This window comes from Onychomys torridus, chromosome 8, assembly GCF_903995425.1.
Source record: "Onychomys torridus chromosome 8, mOncTor1.1, whole genome shotgun sequence".
NCBI lineage: Eukaryota > Metazoa > Chordata > Mammalia > Rodentia > Cricetidae > Onychomys > Onychomys torridus.
In genome coordinates, this window is record NC_050450.1 from 48,494,358 (window position 1) to 48,518,955 (window position 24,598).

At 46.7% G+C, this 24,598-nt stretch overlaps 1 protein-coding gene across 5 annotated transcripts in view; it reads right to left on the bottom strand.

The window, feature by feature from the left end:
* Positions 1-24,598, bottom strand: part of Tom1l2 (target of myb1 like 2 membrane trafficking protein) — a 124,971-nt gene that overhangs the window by 38,999 nt on the left and 61,374 nt on the right. For 4 of the 5 annotated variants that reach the window (XM_036195003.1, XM_036195004.1, XM_036195008.1 and 1 more), the window contains exons 2-4: positions 16,471-16,555; positions 10,564-10,642; positions 6,160-6,309 (exon numbers count right to left, since the gene is read on the bottom strand). In XM_036195003.1, coding sequence (XP_036050896.1) covers positions 6,160-6,309; positions 10,564-10,642; positions 16,471-16,555 — 314 coding nt within the window. Of the gene's footprint in view, positions 1-6,159; positions 6,310-10,563; positions 10,643-12,593; positions 12,821-16,470; positions 16,556-24,598 lie in introns of those variants that run through there. The other variant, XM_036195006.1, reaches the window with a different exon arrangement.

The window sequence follows — 24,598 nt, forward strand, 5'->3', positions numbered from 1 at the left end:
CAACCCGGTCACTTTCTTCAGTAAAAAGAGTGCTTTTAAGCTGAGTATGGTGGCACACACCTTCAATCTGAGCACTCAGAAGGCAGAGACATGTGGATCTCTGAGTTGGAGGCCAGCCGGATCTACAGAGAGAGAGTTCTGGGACATCCAGGGCTACACAGAGAAAAACTTGTTTCTTAAAGAACAAACAAACAAACAAACAGGAAGGAAGGGCAGAAGAAAGGCAGGAAGAGAGGTTTTCAGAGTTTAGTGTTGGCACATGGAGAGGGAGCAAAGGCATGAGCAGCTTGAGGATATTGTACCAGAGACCCCATATATCTATCCCTCAGAATAATTTTAGGGAGCCTAAGGGGTGGCACAGAATGGGGCAGCATTCGTGTCTTCTCAACAGGTGGGGCTTGGAGAAAGCAGAAAGATGAGCATTAAGAACAGCCAAGGGAGCAGAGAGAATGTGGGGGCAGGGAAGCCTGCTGTGGTAAGGTCAGGGCAGGGGCATTGGCAGCTGCTAACCAGGCTTTCCTGCTCTCCGTGTGACTTTCCTCACACCATCTGGAGGGGCAGGTGCATGTAGAGAGGGGACTACATCAAGCCCCCAGACCTGAGTTCTGTAGATAAACTGAGAATCATGTCACCCACCCATAGTTCATACAAGGATCGTGGAGGACATGGAAGATGGTCTTGTTTGAGTGTTCTCAGGGTCATTCAGAGAACTCAGCCTGAGGGACTGATTATTTTCACTGGACTTTAGGAGAAAGTGCTGATTAGGTTTTGTTAACTTGACACAACCCTGAGTCAGTTGGGAAGAGAAAGCCTCAATTGAGGAATTGCCTAGATCAGATTGGCCTGTGGCTACTTCTGTGAGAGACTGTCTTAATGGTGATTGGTATGGGAGGGGAGGGCCCGGCTCGGTTCACTGTCAGTAGCACCCATCACCAGGCAGGTGGGCCTGGGCTGCATTAGAAAGCTAGAGAGCATTAAGGCAGTGAGCAAACCATTAAGCAGTGTTCCTCCATGGTTTCTGTCTCACTTCCTGCCCTGACTTCTCTCAGTGACTGTGGCATGGAAGTGCAAGACAAGTAAACCCTTCCCTCCTCTAAGTTGCTTTTGGTTAGTGTTTTATCATAACAACAGGAAGCAAACTAGAATAAGGAGTGTCTATGGATGGCCAGAGGACAGTAAGTGCTAATCCCACTGGGTGAGAGAGAATAAAAATACCACCATCACAATTTTGAGCCAAATGTGAAGTAAGCTTTATTTAATACTGGCCAGGACAATGGACATTAGACAGGTCCATACCTGGAATTCCCAGAAAATGGCTATGAACTATGTTAGTCAGGTGCTTATAAAGGTAAAACCCACAAGGCTATGTACTTCCTATTTTCGTCTAACTGGGGGCAAGCATACATCCTTGCCTGACATACTTCCTGCCTACGTACCTCCCACCTGCACGAGATCAAACACAGCCTGTGCAGTTGGGGCAACCAAACTCATTTATAGAATTGAGAACATTTGGCTTGTCATCTTCCATGAACAACAGCCCCCAGCACTCCAGGGTGTTATCGGTCCTTGGGCAAGAGGGGCTGACAGGTTAGAGGCATTTTTGTTTAATAGATCTCTGAAGCGCAGTAATTTAAACTTAAGACATACCTTTAGCTTTTAGGATGGAAAGCCTCACTGAGGGGCAGAATGGGACACAGGAGGAAGGCATCAACTAGAGTGTGCGTGGCTATGAGTGTCTTGCTAGAGACGGACCCCAGCATCCTCCCATATGCCAAGCAGGTGCTCTACACTAAGCTGCACCAAACTGGTGGGTTTTGTTCACAGCTGGCCCGGGGGCTGTGGACGGCAAACATATGCTATTGGAAGTGCCATTTCTATGCCCAGTTCTAGGCCAACCATGCCTGTGACTCCAGTGAAAGGTTGGGAGAGGGTGGGTTGGAGCAGGCAGACATGGAGAACAAGTTCTCTCACCTACTCCATCACAGGCACAAGAGACTTCAGAAAAGCTGTCCCTCTCCCTCTGTATAGCTGCAACTGTGCTTCCATCTTTGAAGTAAAATAGAGGCAGTTAGGCTCAGGCTGGCCGCTGGGAATGGGACCCATGGGTGTGTCCCTGTATTGCTGTGCCTCCCCCCCTATTACCCCCCCCAACCACAGCCTGAAGCATGCTTCATGGGCAGGAAGCTGGTAGGACTTATCTGTGTAGCTCCTTACTTCAGAGCTCTTTAAGTACCTATTCAGTCAGATTTTCTGGAATGGGACACTCAGGGCTAGGTCCACTCCATCATTCCAAACATTCAAAGGCCAGCCCCAGTCCTTTCCAGCTAGGCCTTGGCTCCAGTTGATTGCAAGCCTCAGTCTCTCTAACTTGCTGTCTCCCTGAGGGCAAGGCCAGGACTAACCTGACCCCACTTCCCTAGCAGCTGGGCTCTAGCGAGCATGAAGGAAGGGTTTGGACTGTACTGGCACCTGAGCCATTAGAAGAACCACTTTCAAACCCAGCAGGATGTGCCTTTCAGCCCACTACCTACTCACAGCTGTCAAGAAAAACAGTGACTGTCACCTCTCTATTCTTTCTTTGAGATGGAGTCTCACTATGTAGCCCCGACTATCCTGGAACTCTATGGAGACCAGGTTGGCCTCAAACAGAGATCTGCCTGCCTCTGCCTCCTGGGTGCTAGGGTTAAAGACATGTACCACTATGCCTGGATCTATCCCATTTATTTCAGGGAGCAATAGAATCCACATCCTACTGTGTGCTGGGAAGTGCTCTACCAATCAGCTACACAGCCAGCCCTTGTTCCTACACTCTTACCCTGCTGGAGCAACACTTGCTCTCTCAGGGGGATCTGTCATTCTCTGGGAAGCTGGTTCAGTTCTGTTATTGTTACTGTTTGAGACAGGGTCTCATGTAGAGCTCAGGCTAGCTTCAAACTTACTATGTAGCCAAGGTTGACCTTGAATGCCTTATCCTCTCAATTCCATCTTCCAGTTGAGTTCACAGGTGTGTACTACCACACCTGGCTTGCTATTCAGGTTTGTTTGGTTTTTGTTTTTTGTTTTTTTAAGACAGTGTTTCTCTGTGTAACAGTCCTGGCTGTCCTGGAACTCGCTTTGTAGACCAGGTTGGCCTTGACTCACTGAGATTCACCTGCCTCTGCCTCTCTAGTGCTGGGATTAAAGGTTTGCACCACCACTGCCTGGCCTGTTCAATTTTTAAAAGGATAGTTGTTCCTAGTATCCACAAGGGGATTGGTTCCAGGATCCGTTAGGATACCAAGGTGTGTGGATATATTGGTCCCTTCATGAGCTAGCTCATATATTCTTGCATGTTTTAAATAATCCTTAGACTTTTAATTTAGGGGGTTATTCCTACTACCAATAAAGTGTCAATGTTATAAGAATAGCTTAAGGAGTGATGACAAGGGAAACATCTGTGCATGCTTGGTACAGAAGCTATTTTTTCTTCCATATAGTTTACAACAAAAGTTGGTTGAGATCACAGTTAACCCATGAACACTGAGAGTCATCTACATAGTCAACATGCAAATAAAATTCCCAAAGTGGTTAAAGATGACATGGTAAAGCACTTCCCCAAGCTCATAAAATAGGCTGCAATGACAGAAAATGGCATGTTGGTGAGGGTGTGAACCAGCTAGAAGTGGTGGCACCTCCTGACCCTCACCCACTCCTTCTCTCATGGCACTGAAGTGAAACTGCCAGTGTCACATACTCAATACATACCTAATAGAAACAAATGCATATGCTCCCCAAAGACATACTCTGGAGGCTCACAGCAGCAACTCTAAACATAGAGCGCCCATGTGCCTTAGGAAGATTAACAAGCTATAGCTCACTCATGCCATCAGACCTTAGGTTAGTGTACACTGCTGCTGCTAAGTCAGGAGGAGGGCTGGGGAGCCAGGCAGACCCCTGTGCTACATGTCCAAGAACGAGAAGACAGAAACCCAGCCCTTGTTTTATAGGTAGGGTAGATGTCCAGAGGCCACTGCTCCAGCCTAAGGTTAGAAGTAGTGTGGCAGAGCCTGGGGTAACCAGCGCTAGGAAGCAGTGACCTGATGAGAAAGCTCTAAGGTCAGGTAGGCGTGAAGAAACAGGTATCTCTGGAACAGAGAACTAAGGGACCCAGCCAGTGAAGAGGGTTCTGTCTGCTCTCAGCGGATCACACCAAGTTAGCTATGTTTACTCTGGAGCCTGGCCAGGCCTCAGGATGAGCATGCTGTCTCCCTGAAGATGTCTCCTTCAAGTTCTGTAGCCAGTGTGGACCGAGTTTAAGCTGGGGTGTCCCATCTTGTGTAAAAAAAAGCTACCATTCATTTCCCGGAAGTCTCTAGTCCCAAAAGAGGCTATGGGAGTTGATGTGGAACTGAAGGAGTATACTGCAGGTCTGAGGGAAGGAATGCAAAATGTGGGCTCAAGGAAGCATGGCAAGGACTCTGTCACCCAGACTCAGTGAACAACATTTATCCACTAATGTAGAAAAACTGCTATTCAATACTGCCAATCAACTGGTCTAGACCCCAGGGCTGCAGCATTCCAGGGCTCTCAGGGAACCAACTGAGGTGAACAGAAACAATAGCAAAGCTGCACTTGAAGAGAGAGAAAGAGAGAGAGAGAGAGAGAGAGAGAGAGAGAGAGAGAGAGAGGGAGGGAGGGAGGGAGGAGGGAGGGAGGGAGGGAGGGAGGGAGGGAGACGCGCGCGAGAGAGGGAGACGCGAGAGAGAGAGCAGACATGTGTGCTTCAGGATGGTGCTAGGAGTCCCCCGGGCACATCTGAACAATTAGGAGGAGCTAAGTGCTCTAGGGTCTGGGAGAACTCTCTAGACAGAGAAACAAGCTCCACTCCAGCCTCATATACAATGACCCTACAGCCCTCGGGCCCACTCCCTGGCTACTCTGCTTGTCTGCCAGGCGACCAGCCGCTGCTCTGCTGGAGCCACACTCCCATTCTGACTTGGTCTGCCTCTCTCTCCTCTTGGCTCTTGCAGACATGCATTAGTCATCCACATTGGATATGCTTATGGATTCAGATGCCATGCCAGTGGGGTGCTTTGTCTAAAATCTGTGTCCAACCCAGAACAGAAATGTTCAATGGCTCGCCTCTAAGGACCAAACCCAAGGCCCTCAGCACACACAACCCACAAGCCTTACCCATCCTTGGGCCTCACTTCCTGCCTATCTGCCCCCACTTAAGCACAGCCCTGGACAGTCTATACTACACCCTGCTCTCCAAATACAATATTCAAAATATGCTCACATATTCACCTCATGCCTCAATTCCCCAATTCTTGCAGTTTAACCTGGTGACTCCTTTCTAATAAACAGAATGAAAGAAAAGGTGATGTGTGACTTCTATGTGTTGGGAAACACAAGTCTCTTGTCACATCATCAAGCAACAGAAGCTTCCCTCCACCAGCCATGTTGGGGCACCATCTTGGAAATGGAGTACTCGGTCCCAGTAGTGCCTTCAGAGGGTACATTGATAATCTCCCATCAGACTACGCCTGCATGCCTGCTCCACAGAAACCAGGGAAAAGGTAACAGTCTTGCTGTAAGCTGCTAGACTTGGGCTGATTTGTTAGAGTCTGTAATATTCAATATGTGGGTATATCTCAAGTATGGATAACTGTTCTCTGATGCTTCTGGGCCTCTGCACAGCTGTTTTCTTCCTGAGATGCTTCCTACTCTCTGGCTGGCTTTCCCACCAAACTCCTCCCCACTTTTCAGGGTCCAGCAGAAATGTCACCTCTTCAGTGAAGCATCCCTTACCATCTTTCCACTCCAGAGTTGGCTCTTGCTCCTGACCTCACTCACCTGGTACATGACTCTGACACGGTCCTTCCTACTCTACTTATCTCCCTATACCCCGTTATCTCAGAGGCCTGCTGAAGCCCCTCTACTGCCCACCTGTCTGGACAACAGAAGGTTGGCCACTCAGAAGCTTCCTGGAGGTCCTGGAACAAGACAGCCGCAGCTTAGGATTTCCAGTGAGGTGAGTATAAAGACAATAAGTATTTTGCAACAGATATTTAAACCCCCAATCTGTAGCTTTTCCTCCAAAATAATGGGAAAGCATGAGCATGCGTCACAGTCCCTATCTTCCATACCCAGCCGACTGGGGGAGGGAAAGCAGCTCACCTGAATTAGAGCAAGCACTTTGTCCTGGACGATGGTGGGAGGGTTATTCTTGGGAGAGATAATTTTGACCAGAACGCTGTCGATGAAGTCTCGGTTGGCCACGAGGAGGTGAAAGCGGTGGCCACAGTTCTTCACACAAGTCTCCAGCACCTGAAGTTGTGGGGTTGGGAGGAGGTCACCACACTGGGAACAGGCGGAGGGTAGCTGAGTTCCTCACCTGTCAGTCATGCTTCCAGATCATCTTCCTGTTCATCCTCTCTATGGCAACCCATGCACATCCCCACACTAACTCGGTCACCCCCATTCCTGGAGAATGACAGTGCTGTGCTGACTGGAAGCTCCCGTCCCAGCACAGTACTCAGACAATTAGTTGGTAACTGAATTAGTTGCATGAGAAGGCTACTGGTCTTCTAATGGTATCAAAATGACTGGGAGGTTTCTGAAAATCAACATTTTAATTATTCTCTCTAGGCCAGGGTGTGAGGTCTTGGCTTGGCCAACAAGACACAGGCTCTGTCACAAGAGGAAGGTGCTGGGAGAGCTCGAATTGCCTGGTGAAAGTGAGGAAGCAAATACACACCCAGCATACTCCTGTTCGGCAGGTAAAATCAGCAATGACAACGGAGGGCAACCCTTGACAAATGTGGACCTCAGCTGCCAGTCAGCTTTAAGTTCCATCCTTCTTCAGTGAGACCCTGTTCACTGCTCTCATATCTGGGGAGGTCCACAGGCCTCAACTGCTTTGAAAGGATGGCTGATAGGTTCTCATCAGCTGGCAGTGGGAGTTAGAGACTTAGCTTTGCTACTTCCTCCCTGATGGTCCAGGACAAGTTTCACGCAGCCTCTTGTGTCCCCATCTGGAAAGTGGGAGCAATGAGCTCTCCCTTGCGGGGAGGATTAGTCTCCCTTGCAGGGAGGACATATGTCAACTACTTCGGCATCCTGCACAGGGTAAGCAACCACTAGGGCCATGGGATGCCACTTCAGAAGGCTGCTATATCCATAGCTTCTTACATGTCCCCAGGAGAGGTACTGGGAGTATTGGAAGGGCCTATCCAACATCAAACACAAGTCACCTGACCCTTCCCAAGGCACCTCCTCCAGGGCCTGTTAATGAATGCCTCCTACAAGAATAGCACCAGCAACAGGGGACACTTCTAACCACCTCATCATTCCTGTGTGACTATGAATTAATTAGCTTATGAAGTTGCTCGCTAAGTGATTCCTACCATAGGCTTTTGCCTTGGCAATGTGCAGACTAAAAGGTTCACAATTATGACATAGACTTTGAGCCAGCTACATACCAAGTACTGTGAGACCCCTCCATATTATATATAATTTCATTCTACTCTCACAACTACTATAGTCCCTTCAAGTACACTTTGCTGCCTTAGTTTTCAAAGTTGAGAGGCTTAGGAAGGAAGAACCGACCCAGAGGCAGGGTGGACACTTTTTTTCCCTTCTTTTGTAATGCTAGAGATTGAACCCAGTGCCTTATGCATGGTAGGGCAAGCACTCTACCACTAAGTTCCATCATCAGCCCAGAATAGGAACTCTGATGCACCTTCTCAGGAGCCCTGACCTCCTGACCCAGCCGAGGACACCAAGGTATCCCTCCTTTGAGCTCTCTTCCAAGTAGCCACATCAGCTGTGAGGCCCTCAGAAACAAGAACTGTGTTCTGGATTATCTGTCCTTCTCTTTTCCTTGAGCTAACTCTGGAAGAAGACATCAAGCCATTTTGAGATGTCGAGGCTGAAGCCCTGCTGTATTGTGGAGCTTCACCTGGGAGACCCAGCAGCTCTGCAGACCCCAAGTCACCCTTCCCTTCTTTTCCTGCTGGACTTTTGGAGGCTCCACATTCTACTTGGTGCACCCAGGAAGCATTGTAAACCCACAATCTTTTGGTCTTCTGCACAACTGCTATGTATTTTTATCTCATGCGTATGGGTGTTTTGTCTGCATGTATGTCTGTGCACCAAGTGTGTACAGTGCTCATGGGGACCAGAAGAAGACACTAGATTCTCTGAGTTGGAGTTACAGATGGTTGTGAGCCATCATGTGGGTGCTGGGGACCAAATCTAGGTCCTCTCCAAGAGCAGCTGGTGTTCTTAACTGTTGAGCCATCTCTCCAGCCCCAGAACCACAAATTTTATTCAACCAAGGAGAATTTCCCTTTCTTAATCTCTGATTGTGTGTGATTCTGGGTGACCATGAGATAAAAGCTCTCACTCTCAGGGACCATGGGGGTTACCAAGAGGAACTGGAGAAGTTCTTTCTGTCCCCAGGCATATTGCAGGGTACCCTTTTCTCTAGGATTCTCTACTCATCCTCCATATTCTGGTGATGGCTGCTGGGCTGCTGAACCCTTCTTTCCTGAGGGGCTGGAGAGGACCAGCAGAGTAGGAAGCTCAGGAAGTTGGCCTGGGTGAGAATAAGCAGGAGCAGCGGAGCAGGCTGAGGTCAACCCTGGCTCTGCTCCTGTTTCTAGGAGCCCACGGACAGAACATTCTTCTCTCCTTCAGTTCCCAGACAGCAGATCTTAAAGTCAGTGTGTCCATCCCAGCTCAGAAAATACCCTGTGCACATGTGTTTGTAACAGCCCAAAGCCTCTACATGTAGGAGGCACAGGAATTCCTCTCTGTCAAGGCCACTTCAAGCCACCCTTCCCAAAAGGCTCTTGCCAAACCTGACTTTGTGGGTTTTCAGGAATGAAACTCAGTGGCAACTTTCTGAGATACAGCCAAAACTCATGGAATAAACAAAGGGGACCTCTAAGCAATGAGAAGCAGATGTTAGGAACACACATGTGAAGGCTCAAGCGGAGAGGCCCTGGGGATTGCTAGCTCCACTGGATAAACACTAACAGCCTAGGCAGAGACAGACGTGCATCTGGGAAAGGGCCACAGGAAGGAGCAGGGCCGACAGCAGGCAAAGGTGAAGCCATCACAGCAAACAGAAAACCATGCCACGTGTGCCAGGCGGGGACCCAGGTACAAGGACAAAGCTCTGCAGTCCACAGGCCTCACAAGCGGTTTGCAGAAAAGATCTGGTCACCCGGAAGGCCAAACGATGGCTGCCAAGCAATGTGTAGGTAGGGAGGCAAGGAAACACAGTCACTTTAAAAAGCTTCCCACCAGCCCCATAGGCAGAGGTGGCGCACGCCTTTAATCCCAGCTCTTGGGAGGCAGAGCCAGGCGATCTCCGTGAGTTCAAGGCCAGCCTGGTCTAGAGAGAGTTCCAGGACAATCAGAGCTGTCTTGAAAAAACAAACAACAACAACAAAAAGAAAAAAGAAAAGAAAGAAAAAGAAAAGCAGCTTCCCACCAGCAGTGGTTACCATGAAACCAGCACAGAAGGAGACAAACGCTGGAGCTGGCTCCCCAGTGATGCATGCCACTGAAAATGATGATTGGTGTTCCATTCTGGGCTCCATCAACGTTGAGGTTAAAAAAAAAAAAAATTAAGCTTTCACCTGTTTCTCAACTGACATTTTCTTCTTTGTTATGTAAACCCCAACCCCTGGCTGAGAGATTTCCTACTAGGTTTTGGACTTTATTTTGGGGGGCAGGGGAGATCACAACAGCTCTTCCATCTTACAAGGAAGTATGTTATGACAGTTTGAGATAAATAACCCACTTTCCCCACCTATAGAAGCTGACATGGTGACTTGTTACAGTTTCTAATAAAAAGTCACCGTGGCCCAGATTTTAAGACATCTGAGAAACTGTTAGCTTTCAAGACAGAAATAGCACCTGAAATACCCTTTTTAGTTCTCTGTATCTTAAGGAAGGTCACAATTCTTATCTATTTGCTCTGAAAGGAGTCACTTGGCTGACTTTTTCAAGACCCTTTGTATTATTTTCATTTTTATCTCAAACAAAAGATGGATCTATGATGGCACACCACAGCTGTGAAGTTAAAACTCAAAAGGCCTCTCAGAGCCAGTCTCCTCAACTGTGAGAAGTAATGAACCCACTTTAGAAGGTGGTTGTAAACATCCCATCAACATTCTAAAAGCTCCATCCTGGGCAGGTGTTGGATAGATAAGAGTGAACATCTGTATAAATGGGAAACTGGCTCCGAGTATCTCAAACAGGCTGATAGCAGGAATGAGACCTGGCCTGGCCTCTGGCTCTTCTACCCTGAGCTTCTACTTACTGTTGCTGGGTACAACCATGTCAGCCACATCTTATCTTCTCCTGGTATACATCTAGCCCATTTACGCTCACCTCCTGCATTAGAGGTAGGCAGGGGAATCCAAGGGTCCCTTGGAAGATGCTGCTGAACCATGACAACACAGGCTACATGCTGGAAGCCCATCTGAGTGGGCAGAGGGGGGTCCTAGGGAGAGTAAAGCCTGGTGTACATGTCCTAAGCTTTCACTACCAGGGAACAAGACTCACCGTCAGAGCCAACATCACTTCTCTGTAGTTCCGGTTCCCGCTGAGCCGCTTCTTTAGTGCTCGAATGGCATCCTTAGGCCTGTGAAAAGGACAGATCTACTATGATCCACACGCCTCATCAGGTGGCTAGCCCAATGTAAACCAGCATAGGTATCAAGGTTGTTCACTGCAACATGTTTGTAAATGGAAGAGGCTGAAGAAATACATGTCTACAAAAGGAAGCAGGGCTAATTACATCATGGCTTTTATGCAGCTGCAAAGAATAAAGAAACTTCTTGTACATTTTTATGGACCAAACTCAAAAGACATATGCATAAGAATAAATAGAATCAAGGACAAAAATCACATGATTGTCTCAATAGATTGGAAAAAAAAAAAAAAAGCCTTTGACAAAATTCAACATCTTTTCATTGAAAAAGCCCTGGAGAAGCAGGAATAGAGGGATCATATCTCAACAAAATAAAGGCTGTATATGTAATAAATCTACACACAACATCATATGGAACAGGGAAAACTAGAAAGCATTTCTTCTAAAATCAGTATTGAGACAAAGATGTCTATACTCTCTGGACTCATTCAGTATACTACTTGGATTTTCAAAAAGAAACAAACTAGATACAAATAGGAAAGAAATAAGTCAGATTATTCTTTTTGGAGATGATATGATCTTATATATAAAATCCTGGGCCAGGTGTGGTGGCTGGCTTTGGCTTCCCTTAGGCAAATGTTTGGAAGTCAGGGGCTCTCACTCCTGTGCTTCTAACATGTGTCCTGTCTCATACACAAAAATGTCCTGTCAAACATGCATGAAGGAGTTAAGGCAAAGGAGGATGGACGCTCTGCTAATCAGCCTCATATAGAGAGAAAGCCATAAGGCTTCTGGAAGGGAGCTTTAAACAAATAACTCAAACTGGAGTTCAAGAGAAGCTCCATTGTTAACAGCATGTACTGTTCTTGCAGAAGACCAAGCTACAGTTACTAGTACTTACATCTGGTGGGTACTTAGTCAGCAGCTTATAACTACTTGTAACTCCAGCTCCAAAGGACCCAGCCCTTCTGGACTCCCCACATTTATATGCAGTGCCCACACAGAGATACATATACATACACATAATTAAAATATGTCAAGACTCAAACCTCTTATTTCCTATCTCCAACTTAAAACACAGTTGCTCTACCTAAATTCTTGGCTTCTGAGTCTAAGGGCTGAGGATATAGGAATGGACCCTAAACCAGGGGTTCTACAGCACTGGCTGGTTTTGTGTGTCAACTTGACAAGCTAGAGTCATCAGAGAGGAAGGAGCCTCAGTTGAAGAAATGCCTGCATGAGATCTGGCTGTAAGGCATTTTCTCAATTAGTGATCAATGGGGGAGGGCCCATTATGGGTGGTGCCATCCCTGGGCTGGTAGTCCTGGGTTCTATAAGAAAGCAGACTGAGCAAGCCAGTAAGCAGCACTCCTCCATGGCCCATGCATCAGCTCCTGCCTTCAGGATCCTTCCTTGTTTGCATTCCTGTCCTGACTTCCTTCAGTGATGAACAGCAATGCTGAAGTGTAAGCCTAATAAACCCTTTCCTCCCCAACTTGCTTTTTGGTCATGGTGTTTTGTCGCAGCAATAGAAACCCTATCTAAGACATGAAATATGGGTAATTTCCACAGGGATGCAGATTTTATAAATACAGCATTTGAGCAGCTATCTGCTTGGATGGGCTGGGCTGAAGAGAGTAGGCAACTTAATGGCTAGAGAAGACTGACTTCCTCTGTGCAGGTTCTGCTCACCACTGTCCCAGGCTGACAAGCTGTACCCTCTTTCTGCAGGCTCTGCTCACCACTGTCCCAGGCTAACAAGCTGTACCCTCTCTCTGCAGGTTCTGCTCACCACTGTCCCAGGCTGACAAGCTGTACCCTCTCTCTGCAGGCTCTGCTCACCACTGTCCCAGGCTGACAAGCTGTACCCTCTCTCTGCAGGCTCTGCTCACCATTGTCCCAGGCTGACAAGCTGTACCCTCTCTCTGCAGGCTCTGCTCACCACTGTCCAGGCTGACAAGCTGTACCCTCTCTCTGCAGGCTCTCTTTCATCTCTTCTTAGATGTCCATGATGAGAAAAACAGGCACTACCCTGGAGGATGGTGTAGTTCTGGCTGACAGTATGTTGGTATTCCCAGATTATGAGTGGAGGGCAATCAGATAGTAGGCAGGCTGGTTAGGTTTAAGCTGAAAATCCTTTCCCAAGAGTTACGCTTCAGTTAGTGCTGCCTGAGAACAAAAGAGAAGCATTTCTCTCTGCTGATCTGAGGGAGAAGTGTCAGAGTAGATCATTACTGTCGGGTTGGAGAAACCACAGAATTCAAAGGAGCTACCAAAGGCTGAAGGGACAACTACTAAGTCAAGGGAAACATGGGCTTGTGTGAGAGGTGCCAAGCCCCAGGAGCTCTCAGTAGAAAGGTGGGGCCCTAGGGGGCTGTTGCAAGGGCCTCAAGACCAGTCTGGCTGCCCACACCCCTATCGGACTCCTGCAAGCCCTTCCCCCCAGCAGTGGGGAGCTCTTCAGGGGCTCTCAGACAGCTGCACATTATGTCTCCAGGCACAGCTTTTCTCCAGAACACACACCCTCATCCTCTCTACATCATCCACTGGATCTTCCACGTTACTCTGGCTTAGAGGCTGCAGCATAAGGACTCAGAGAGCTAGGAAAATGGTTGTGAAATGATCCAGACCATTGGATCCTCATCAGAGCCTGCCTATTATTGCTCTACACTACACCCACTATATGGGGATTATTTATTCCTCTAATCTTAACTATAACTCTATGAGATGGGCACTACTGGCGAACTATTTTTATGTGTGATAAAACTGAGGTACCGGGAAATGGAATACACTCAGGGTTGTATTAAGTGAGTAGTCACATAGGCTGCTATCCCAGGTAGATGGCACCAGGCTCCACACCCCTTAATCCACACTGCCATGCTTCTCATGCACCTGATGCACACACTGCTTTCCAGCACAGTGGTCCTACCTTTCTCCCTGTCATCCACCTATCTCATCTTGCTAAAATCCAGGTATACTGTAAGAGTCTACTGAAGTGTCACTCCTTCAAAACAGGCTTTTGCTTCAGACAGCCCCAGGCTGGCTGGCAGTTCCTGCACATGTCTGTCTCTGTAGCTATATGCAGCTTTTCTTGCTCTGTTTCTCTGTCTCTGCCTCAGTCCTTGTCATGCTGTGTTATGATTATATTTACATGCTTACATTCTCATCAGACTGCCTTAGGGACTTCATCAATTCTTTACACACTTTAAAATATTTATTAAGAGCTGATTATGGAGTTGAGATGTGGCTCAACTGGTAGAGTGCTTGCCTAGCATACACGAAGCCCTGGGTTTGGTCCCTAGCACTGCATAAAGCAGGTGTGATAGCGCACACCCATAATCCTAATACTCAGGAGGTAAAGCAGGAGGATCAGACATTAAAGGTCTATATAGCACCTTTGAGGTCAGCCTCAGATACATGAGACCACACACACACACACACACACACACACACACACAGAGAGAGAGAGACAGAGAGACAGATAGACAGAGAACGTGGTAAATTGTGTTGTGGGAGAGATAAAATAGTGAGTGTAACATACAGAATTCCTGCTCTCATGAAGTGCACAGACTAGTAGGTTGTGGGACAAGGCAGACATGAAAATACATCACAGAAAATACATCACAAAGATTTGTAGCCCAAGAATAATACCACATAATATGACAAGTCAAGAGGGAAGGGGTCAAAAGTGAAATTTATGTTGAGATCCAATAATTGATGAGAAGCACTTAGTGACAGGAAGACTGGCTGGAGGAGAAACATGAGGAACAACACTGAGAAGCCCTCAGCCAGGAGCAGGAAGGAGAGGGAAGTGTGTGTGTGTGTGTGTGTGTGTGTGTGTGTGTGTGTGTGTGTGGTGTTTTGTTTTCTCTGCCCCCATGTGGGAGAGATTTCGGCAGACACATTACAACAGAGGCAAGCACAGAAACTCTTCATTCCAACACACATGAGCAAGAGGTTAGACCACTGGGAATGTGCAGCCAGGTCTTCTGTGAGCTGTGGCTGAGAAAGCAGGTCCCCAGTCTCTCACACTGTGAAAGAAGATCCCAGGATTCTTGGGCTTTCTGCACTCAGTGCACTTCAGATATTTGAGTGGGGACAAAAATGTGAGAGTTCAAGGTGCTAAAAGAAAAATGAATGAGGCTGAGGGCCTGAAGAAGGGCTGCAAAGGTGTGTGGTGAGGGTTCTATGCTAAAAATTTAAGAATGCTCTGGAAAGCTTGCTAGTGAGCAAGTCACCTGCTGAAATATGCGTTGGGAACTGCATGGGAGGCAGAGGGAAGAACAAACACATTTTTCAGGGAAATGTGCAGAAGAAAAGCCAACCCGGGCCATTCTTCCAGCCTGCTTCCCAATACTCCCTCTTCACCATGTGACCCAGGCCACCTGGATCCCTTCTTATGCTACCCTGAGGACAAATCACACTTCTTTACTGCCAGTCCAGAAGCCGAGCTCAACCCTGGCCCCTTTAGAAGGAATCTGCAGCACTTTTCCCTTGGGGACAGCCATACTGGGCATAGGCCGGGCCAAAGCCCCCAGCACCCCTACATGAGCCCTAGTGGGTGGGTCACACATTCACCTAAGCTCAGATCAAGATCTGTTCTCTGCCTGCCCCACCTCAGCACTAGCAGCTCTATCCTTCTGCTTTGTAGGTCCCAAACCATGATGTTATCCTTGACATTTTGCTCAATTCCCACATCAGCAAATTCTATTAGCTTTAATTTCTGAATCTCACCAGAATCTAATGATACCTCCCTCATCTTTACCACCATTCCAGTTCAGCTTACCATCAATTCACAACAGGATGACTGTAATAAATCCCTACTTGTTTATCTGCTCTGTCTCTGGCCTTCCCTGGTGAGCCCACTCTGAACATGGGATGGCTATTCAAAATGAAAGCCAGACCACGCCACCTCTCTGCCCAGACCCTCCCCAGAGTGCTCAGCCCACCGGATCAGCTTATATGGTTTGTCCTGTTCACAGTTTGCCTCCCTGTTCCAGTCTGGCAGCTCCCCAATGGGAGGGATTGCGTCTTGCTCACTGCTGTGCCCTCCTCATTTACAACTGTGTCTACAAAAGGCAGATGCTTTGTAAGGATCTGATGAATGAAGGATCAGGACTGACTTGCTGCCTGAGCCCCAACTGTTCTCTTCAACACTGGAGTGCAAAAGACCATAGTAAGAGAAAATGGGGTGTTTATCGTGTGGACAAAACCCCAAACCAGACTAGCCTATGAGAAGTCCAAATACAATGGAGCTATAGAGGAGGAGGATAGAGTACATATTAACACCAAGAACCAACTCAGCAGTGCAGAAAGGCAAGAGGGCAAGCTGTAGGGTTAAGTCCACCCATGCTAGGCATGCTCAGCTACTCTGAGCCATGGGTGCCCCTCTGTCATTCCTGTCTGATTACACCCTAGGCCTTCTTCCATGGCACCCTAGAAAGCAACCCAGGGTATAGATGGCTCCTGTGTCTGCAACATGGAAGCAGGGTCTGAGGGGGAGCAAGGAGAGGTAATGATTAATACAGGTAACCAAGAAGCTCCACTTCTACCCATGATTCAAAGCAGATGATGGGGAGACGTCACTTCTCTAACTGGAGCACTGCCACTGGGGACATGGTGGGATGATGGGGTGGGAAGGAAAAAGACAAATTACTGAATTCCAGCTTATTAAGGACAAATCAAACATCTTGAAAATAATAGTAATAATTAAAACAAAACAAACAAACAAACCCACCAGAGTTGAACCCACTACACTGAACCCTGGCAAGCTGTGTAGAACATCTGCCCAAATGGAGAAGTTCCCCAGGAAAACATACCCTTCCTCAGTCTCATTGATGATGTCACAGATCTCCATGTTCAGTGTCCAGTCCTCACTCTGCAGGGAGCCATCCGTGGCCTTCTCTGTGAAATTAGAAAGAAACTGCTTTATATTTCTCCTGGAATAGGGAGCCCTGGAAGGAAATGGAAAGAGACCAGAAGCATCACTTCTGGGGCTGCTGCTTCACAAGAGAACATCCAGGAGCACTCTAAGCCCAAGGCTGTCTATCTCCAAATCCCGTATCTAAGAGGCCTGAGCCACTAGAGCCCCCAGATCCCAGGGCCAAACCCCTGAGCTAGAACACAGGCTCCACCACTGACTAGTTGTATAGCTCTGAGCAAGTGAATCAGCCTGAAGGTGCCAAACCTGGTAAGTCTTTAGCATACAGTCTATCAGAATGGCCTAATATGTATAAACCTTTAGAATACAGCTTGGCACACAGCCTGTCCTCTATAGATACCCGCTGTTATAATTATGAAAACCAACTGCAGTAGTTTAAAACTGCATCTCAGAAGAGAAGAAGGAAGAAGGGAAAATCCAGTAAGCTGCTGCAGGTATGGCATCCTGGTTTGGATCTTAATCCCCCTTCCCTATATACCCCACAAAAACCTGAGGTTCAGAGCTTGGTTGCCAGTCTCTGGTACCACTAGGAGATGGTGGCACTGGTAGGAGGCTAAGCTGTGTGAAAGGTAGTTAGGTCATTAGGAACATGCTCTGGAGAGGATTTGGGGAACTCTTTGCTTCCTGGATGCCATAGGGAGCAGTTTTGCTCACCCACATATTTCCCACCAACAGAGCCAATTGACCTTGAACTGACACCATTTGTCACAATGACATAAAGCTCATTAACGGAAACACATGGTGCTGGTCCTTGACATGTAACAACCTTTTGATCATTTAATGGGGAAAGGACAACCCTGGTATTGAAAAAATGGCTCTCAGGGCTGGAGGGATGGTGGTTAGGAACACCGGCTGCCATTCCAGAGAACCCGGGTTCCATTCTCAGCACCCTCATGGTGCATCACAAACACCTGTAACTCCAGTTCCAGGAGATCAGATGGCCTCCTCTGACCTCCCTGGGCATGAGGGATGCTCATGGCACACAGACAAGCATTCAGGCAAAACATAGTAAAATAATTGTTTTAAAAATGGCTTTCCATATGCAAAAAGATGAAAATGTACACCTTTCTTATACTATATTAACTCTAAATTTATTAAAGATAGGAACACAAGTGTTGAAAACTGCAGAACTCTCAGAAGAAAGCAGAGGTAGAGCTCCATGACACATAATTTGACAATGATTTTCTGGATCTAACACGAATGGCTCAGGCAATAAAAGAGAAAATAAAGACACTAGACTAATCAATATTAAAAACTTCTGGGCTAGAGATGTAGCTCAGTGGCAGAGCTGAGTAGCAGGTAACTACCTTCCACAGACCCTCGATTTGATCTCAGCACACCAAACCCTGCCCTCTCCATGCGTTAAAGACAAAAACGGAGTAAAAAGGTAACCTATAGAATGGGGGAAAGTCTTTGAAAATCATACATGATAAAATGTAAATGTCCAGAATATAAGGGACCCTGCAACTCAACAACGAAACTACTATATATATTCATATATATATATGAATGAGAGAGAAAGGGTGCCAGATATGATGGCATATGCCTATAATCCTAAGGATGCTGAGGCAGGAGGATCATGAGTTTGAAGCCAGGTTGGGCTATAGAATCTCAAACAAATAACAACAGAAAAAAAAAACAAAAAAAAACAAACCAGAGGAAAGAATCCAAATTGGCACTTCTCCCAAGAAGAAATATATTTATATTATTATATAATATTATATAAATGATCATATAAGAAATATATAATCAAATATATTTACATTAGGGAAATTCAGATCAAAACTACAATAAGCCAGTTGTGGTAAATACTGATGAGGATGAGGCAACAAGATTATGAGTTAGAGACTGTCCTGGACTGTATATCTTTGGACTAGAGACATAGTTCAGTGGTAAAAAGCTTGCGCAGCATTTGTGAGGCTCTGGGTCTAGTCCCTAACACTACTATAACAACAAAAACTTTTTTTTTAGATTTTATTTTATTTTTTTGTTTCTGAGTACTTTGCCTGCATGAATGTCTTTGTACCACATGTATGCAGTACCCAGGCATCAGATCTTCTGCAACTAGAGTTACAGACAGTTGTTAGGTACCATGTGGGTGCTGGGAACTGAACCCTGGTCCTCTGGAAAAGCAGTCTGTGCTCTTAACAACCACTGGATCATCTCTCCATTCTAATTATTATTTTAAAAACATAAAATAATAAGTGTTGGTAAAGATGTGGAGAAAATGGAACCCTTCTCTATCCAGAATGTAAAATAGTACAGATATTTTAGAAACAGTATTGTAGATCCTCAAAAAACTAAGCATAAAATCCATAAATTTTGTTTTGGGTACTTCCTTTCCCAGAGGCACATGTATCCTCCCGTTCACAGTAGAATTATCTACAATATTCTAAAGGTGAAAGCTGACCCACCCACAGGTTAATGGAGAGACAAAATGTACACACAATAGACTCGTCAGTCGTACAGAGGAAGGAAACTCTGGCACCTGCTACAGCATCAGTGAACCTTGAAGACATTGCTCTGAGTGAAAGAGGCCAGGTTCAAAGGACAAACTATGTAAGATCCCACTCCTGTGAGTCAGTCACCATCAGAGTCAGGAGGCAGAGTGGGACTGCTAGGGACCGAATGGGGAGTTGTGTTCAGTAGGTTCAGAGTGTCTGCTTGGGAAGATGAGAGAGTTTTGAGGTGGACGGTAGCGTGGTTGTACAATGGGGATACACTGAATGCCACAGGACTGTATGCTCAAAATGGCTAAAATGGTACCTTTTGTCACACATACATGAAACAACTTTAAAAAACATCATCCAAGTTGGGCAGTGGTGGTACACACCTTTATCCCTGCACCCAAGAGGCAGAGACAGGTGGATCTCTGAGTTTGAGGCCAGTCTGGTCTACAGAGAGAGTTTCAGGATAGCCAGGGTCACACAGAGAGACTCTGTCTTGAAAAAAACAGGAAAAAAAGTCATCAAGGGGCTGGAGAAAGGGCATGTGGAGGTTGGAGTAAGAACGGTCTCCATAAGCTCATATATTTGAATGCTTAGTCACAGGGGTGGCAGTATTTGAGCAAGATTAGGAGGCATGACCTTGTTGGAGGAAGTGTGTCACTGGGGGTGGACTTTGAGGTTTCCAAAGCCCTATCAGATACAGGCTCGCTCTCTGGATCTGTGGATCAGAATGCAGCTCTCAGCTACTGCTCCAGCAACATGTGTCCCACCATGTTCCCACCATGATGACAATGGACTAAACCTCTAAAACTGTAAGCCAGGCCCCAGTTAAAGGCTTTCTTTAAAGTTGCCATAGTCATGGTGTCTCTTCACAACAATAGAACAGTGATTGTGACAGGATCACTGCTCTTCCAGAGGACCCCAGTTTGGTTCCCAATACTCAAGTCAGGCAGCTCACAACTCCACTTCAGAGGATCTAATACCCTCTTCAGTCTTCCCTGGGCATTTGCAACTCAGATGCACATATTCACAACCAAACACACACACACACACACACACACACACACACACACACACAGACAGAGAGAGAGACAGAGACAGAGACAGAGACAGAGACAGAGAGATTCATTTTAAATCACCCAGAAAGGAAGAAAAGTATAGCTGGATCAATGGGCTCTCTGGTTGGAGAGGACAGAGAAGTGAAGATCACTGGGGTCTGTTGACAGGAAACATAAGACTCAGAAGAAATGGGCTCAGGATCAGAACTAGACCCTTGGTTACTTGATGCCTTTCTTTCTCTGGGCTGTGAGCCCCCACGATGGCAAGGAATACTCTCTTTCACCTTTTCCTAATGAGGCACCGGAGTCAGACAGACTCTGGTAGGCAGACAGACATGGATAGGGGCTATGGCTAGGTAATAAAGGTAGTGAATTTCCAAGAATGACAGCTTCTACCTTAACCTCTGGAGGTGGTGGTGCACACCTTTAATCTCAGCACTCAGGAGGCAGAGGCAGGCTGATCTCTGAGTTCGAGGCCAACCTGGTCTACAGAGTGAGTTCCAAGACAGCCAGGTCTACACAGAGAACCTCTGTCTCGAAAAACAAAAACAAAACAAAATAAAATAACCCAGCCCTCAAGAGGAGACTGAATTTTCAACTTTCACTCTGTGTGTTGGCTACCTGTGTGTGTTTCCTCAAATAAACCGTGTCCTTTAAGTGCTGGTTCTGTTCGCAGAGCTTGAGATGGCTCTACTGCTACCTGCTGCACCTGAGGTTCTTCCTGACGTTCAATTCTTTAACTGGCAGAGAAAACGAACCTGATCAAGACGCCTAGCTGTAACACTACCACATCACCCAGTCTAGCACTGGGGAGCAACTCAACACATTTAGGTCTGAGGAAGGCCTAGGGTCACATTCCCTCCTCTAAGTTAGCAGTCGCCAGCATGAGACCTTTCTGGAGAGTGTCTAGAACACACATACCCAGAGGTTCTGAACCGACAAATGGAGGTACCCAGCCATCATTCTGCAAAGCCTCGTGGTGAGACAGACACATACCCAAGTCTGAGGACCACTGTTGTAGACTGCAGCCTCTGCTGGTGCTCTAGAGCTGGGCAGTGAGAGGCAGACCGCGCACTTTCCTCTAGGAGTGCACTCTCACTGCCCTGTACGCAGAGACTGTCACTGTGTGGTGAGGGGCAGATGCATCCTCCTCCAAAGCTCCTTGGCACTAGGGTACAGGCCACCCAGAGTGTGTGGCCATTCTCTGATAGAACCTAGGCTGGACTGTCAATGTGGGTGTCTTGATCATTTACTTCTTCTCAGCTTCCAAAATGGTGTGTGAGACAACTCAGGCCCTTGTCAATCTTGAGAAATGGCATTTAGACCATGTGGCTTTACTTTGCCTTCAAGCTGTAGAAAGGCCTGCGCTAGAGTCTGCAGCCTGGTCAGAGGGCACTTTCCGAACCTTCTTCTGGCTCTGCTGTCTGCCTTTTGGCTTTTGTTTGTTTGTTTTTCAAAACAGGGTTTCTCTATAGCCCTGGCTGTCCTGAACTCACTTTGTAGACCAGGCTGGCCTCCAACTCAGAAATCCACCTACTTCCAGGTCCCGAGTGCTAGGACTCAATGCATGTGCCACCACACTTAGCTGCTGCCTTCTTTTAAGGGAAAGGTACAGACAGGTGCTGTAGAAAAGAACCCAGAAAGCAGGACTAAGAAGTTAAAAGTCAGTTTCTTCAATGGAAATGGAACTTCTGCAGTTAACATTCACAAAGAATGTCAGGAAGCTGAAACGGGGTAACAACAGCTGTGTGGAACACCTGCTTCATAGAGGCTACTCCTACCTCACTGATAGCAACAATAATCCAGGAAGTTCACTGCACATTACTGGACCTGTTACCCAGTGCGCTTCCTGCCCACCAAAACCCCATTTTCTTCTTTCTCCAAGTTGGCCTGGAGTGCCCTGAATGCTATTTCTTTGTTCTGATAACTCTGGGCTACTGCCCACACTTGCTGACTGGGGAGATAATTTGGCTGTTTTCTTCCCCAGACTCACCAAAAGAATGTCGCTGAATGCAAAATGCTAAACCAGTACTCTTTTGCCTTCTAGCGCTGGCGCCTCTGAAGTCTGTATATATAGCATCCAAGTGTAGATATGGCAGCCAAGAAGCCAACCCACTGTGAGCGCCTCAGCAGGGCTGCCTTAGGACTGGATGGTGGGAGCGGTGGGTAGGGAAGTGAGTGAACCATGCTCCAGAGAGTATGAACACTGCTGTCAGGGTCAGGGCTTGAGGAAATCCTGGCCCAGGTCCAGGTAGTCTTTTCTGAATGAAACAAATGCTAGGACAACAATATTAGGATGATATGGTGGAATGTGCATGATTGCCTTATTCTGTTCATTCCGGCTCCTGGCCATTGGCATAGCACCAGGAAGTTCACCATTTTGCAACTACGGTCACTGTTGTACTAGTTTTTATGCATCCCAGCTCATGGCTAGCAAGAAGGATTTGCCCAGTGCTCCCTGGATGCTACCATGGTATCAGGTTTTATTTTAGGATTTGACAATTTACGTGTCAGAAGAAATGAACTTTGCTCTTGTCTGGCTTGGAGACCAGACTAAATAAGGGAGGCCACACTGAGTGGCCTCGGTCCCGGAATCAGTCAGACACAACTTTGTTCCATTTAATGAAAATTCTTTTCTGAAGAGAAGAATAAGAATTGACTGAGGTGCTCTGTCAGCCTCGATTCCCCCGTGGCTTTAGCAGGCGTGGTTCTCCAGAGAAGCAAGAATAAAGGAGGATTCTTCGGGGGTTGTTCCTTCTAATCAGAGTATCGTTTTGTTGAAAAACTCAAAATCCCAGCAACTGAAATAAACGTGCTGACCCTGAGAATAAGTTGCCATGCCTTTGAACCCCTTACTGGTACTATTAGAGGAAGGGAGAGGGTGAATATAAGGTTAATGGATTCTGCCGCTAAACCAAACTTAGAAATGATGCTTCATTGATTTAGTATTTCCTCTATAAAGCCTCCCAATCTGTGTCCCTTGTGGCTTTACCAAAGGGCACACTTGGTGTGTATACCCAAGTTCTGTGATGTGCTGAAGTGTCCCCATCCAGGGGCCTCTCTCTCTCACCAGGCTGGCTTGGAAAGGTCAAAAGTACAGTCCCACAGTCAGATCCCTTGCTTCAAGATGAGACTCCTGCTGAGGCAGCTGCTAGGGTAAAGCCACAGATATGCCTCTTCTGTGTGTGACCCCAGAGTGAGGTACTGAGACACCTCAGGAAAAGCAGGAACTACACTCTAATCATTTCATGGTGAGGCTTTGTGAATTGACATTATTCTGCCTCTGAGGAGCCCTGGGCTGCAGTATCCTGTGGGACTGAGGCCTCTACCTCTCCAGAGCCTCTGCCTTCACTGTCTTCTAGCTCAAAATGATAGGGGGCCTTGTACCACTCCTTCTGGTGCCAGTCTACCTGTCTTTACCAGCTGCCTTCCTACAAGATTCTGATTTCCTTGACAGGCAGGGCACCATAGGGGCCCATCTGGCTCTTAATATGACTGATGCTAAAGTACTTTTTCATCCATTCCTCATCTTATATACAAGGATCCAGCACTGCCTGCCTCTGTGCCTGTCACATTTGTACCTTCTGTGGACCCTGGTTAAAAGTGCCTCAAGTTCCTATGTGGTTCTATACTCATCAGAAGGGCGGAATCTTACCACCTGTGAGTGGCTGAACTTTGTCTGGTGGTGAAGGGTCTATTTGATCCATAAATGATGAAAAAGAAGGGTGAAAAGATGGAGATATTCTTTTGTTTTGTTTTGTTTTTCAAGACAGGGTTTCTCTGTGTTGCCCTGGCTATCCTGGAACTCACTTTGTAGACCAGGCTGGCCTCAAACTCACAGAGATCCACTTGCTTTTCTGCCTCCTGAGTGCTGGGATTAAGGGCATGCACCACCACTGCCTAGCAGAGATACTCTTTCTGGAATAAATAAGTAATAACTAAAACAATTACTCTTTTTAGTCCATTGAATACATTTGTGCAAAAGTTTTAGGAACCAGCTATATATCCTTGCAAAAGCACTTTCATTGCTGGTAAATAGAGCTTTGATTTGGATGCGTGAGTTCTAATACTATATTTAAAAAAAACAAGGCCAGTTTCTATTTATACAAGGGCCATTTATCTATCATTTGAGTATCAGTACATGTCTTAGTTTGATTTCTATTTAGTGATTTGGTCACTAAAACACAGTGACCAAAACCAACTTGGGGAAGAAAAGGTTTATTTCAGTTTATATCTTTCAGGCCACACTCCATCACTGAGGGAAGTCAGAACAGGAACCCAAGACAGGAACCTAGAGGCAGGAACTGAAGCAGAAGCCATGGAAGAACACTGATTACTGGTTTGCTCCTCATGGCTTGCTCAGCCTGTTTTCTTATACCCAGGTCCACCTGCCCAGGTGTAGTACTTACCCACAATGAACTGGGCCTCCCTCATCAACCATTAATCAAGAAAATGCCTGATCCTATGTGTTTTCTCTCCTCAAATGATTTTAGTTTGTGTC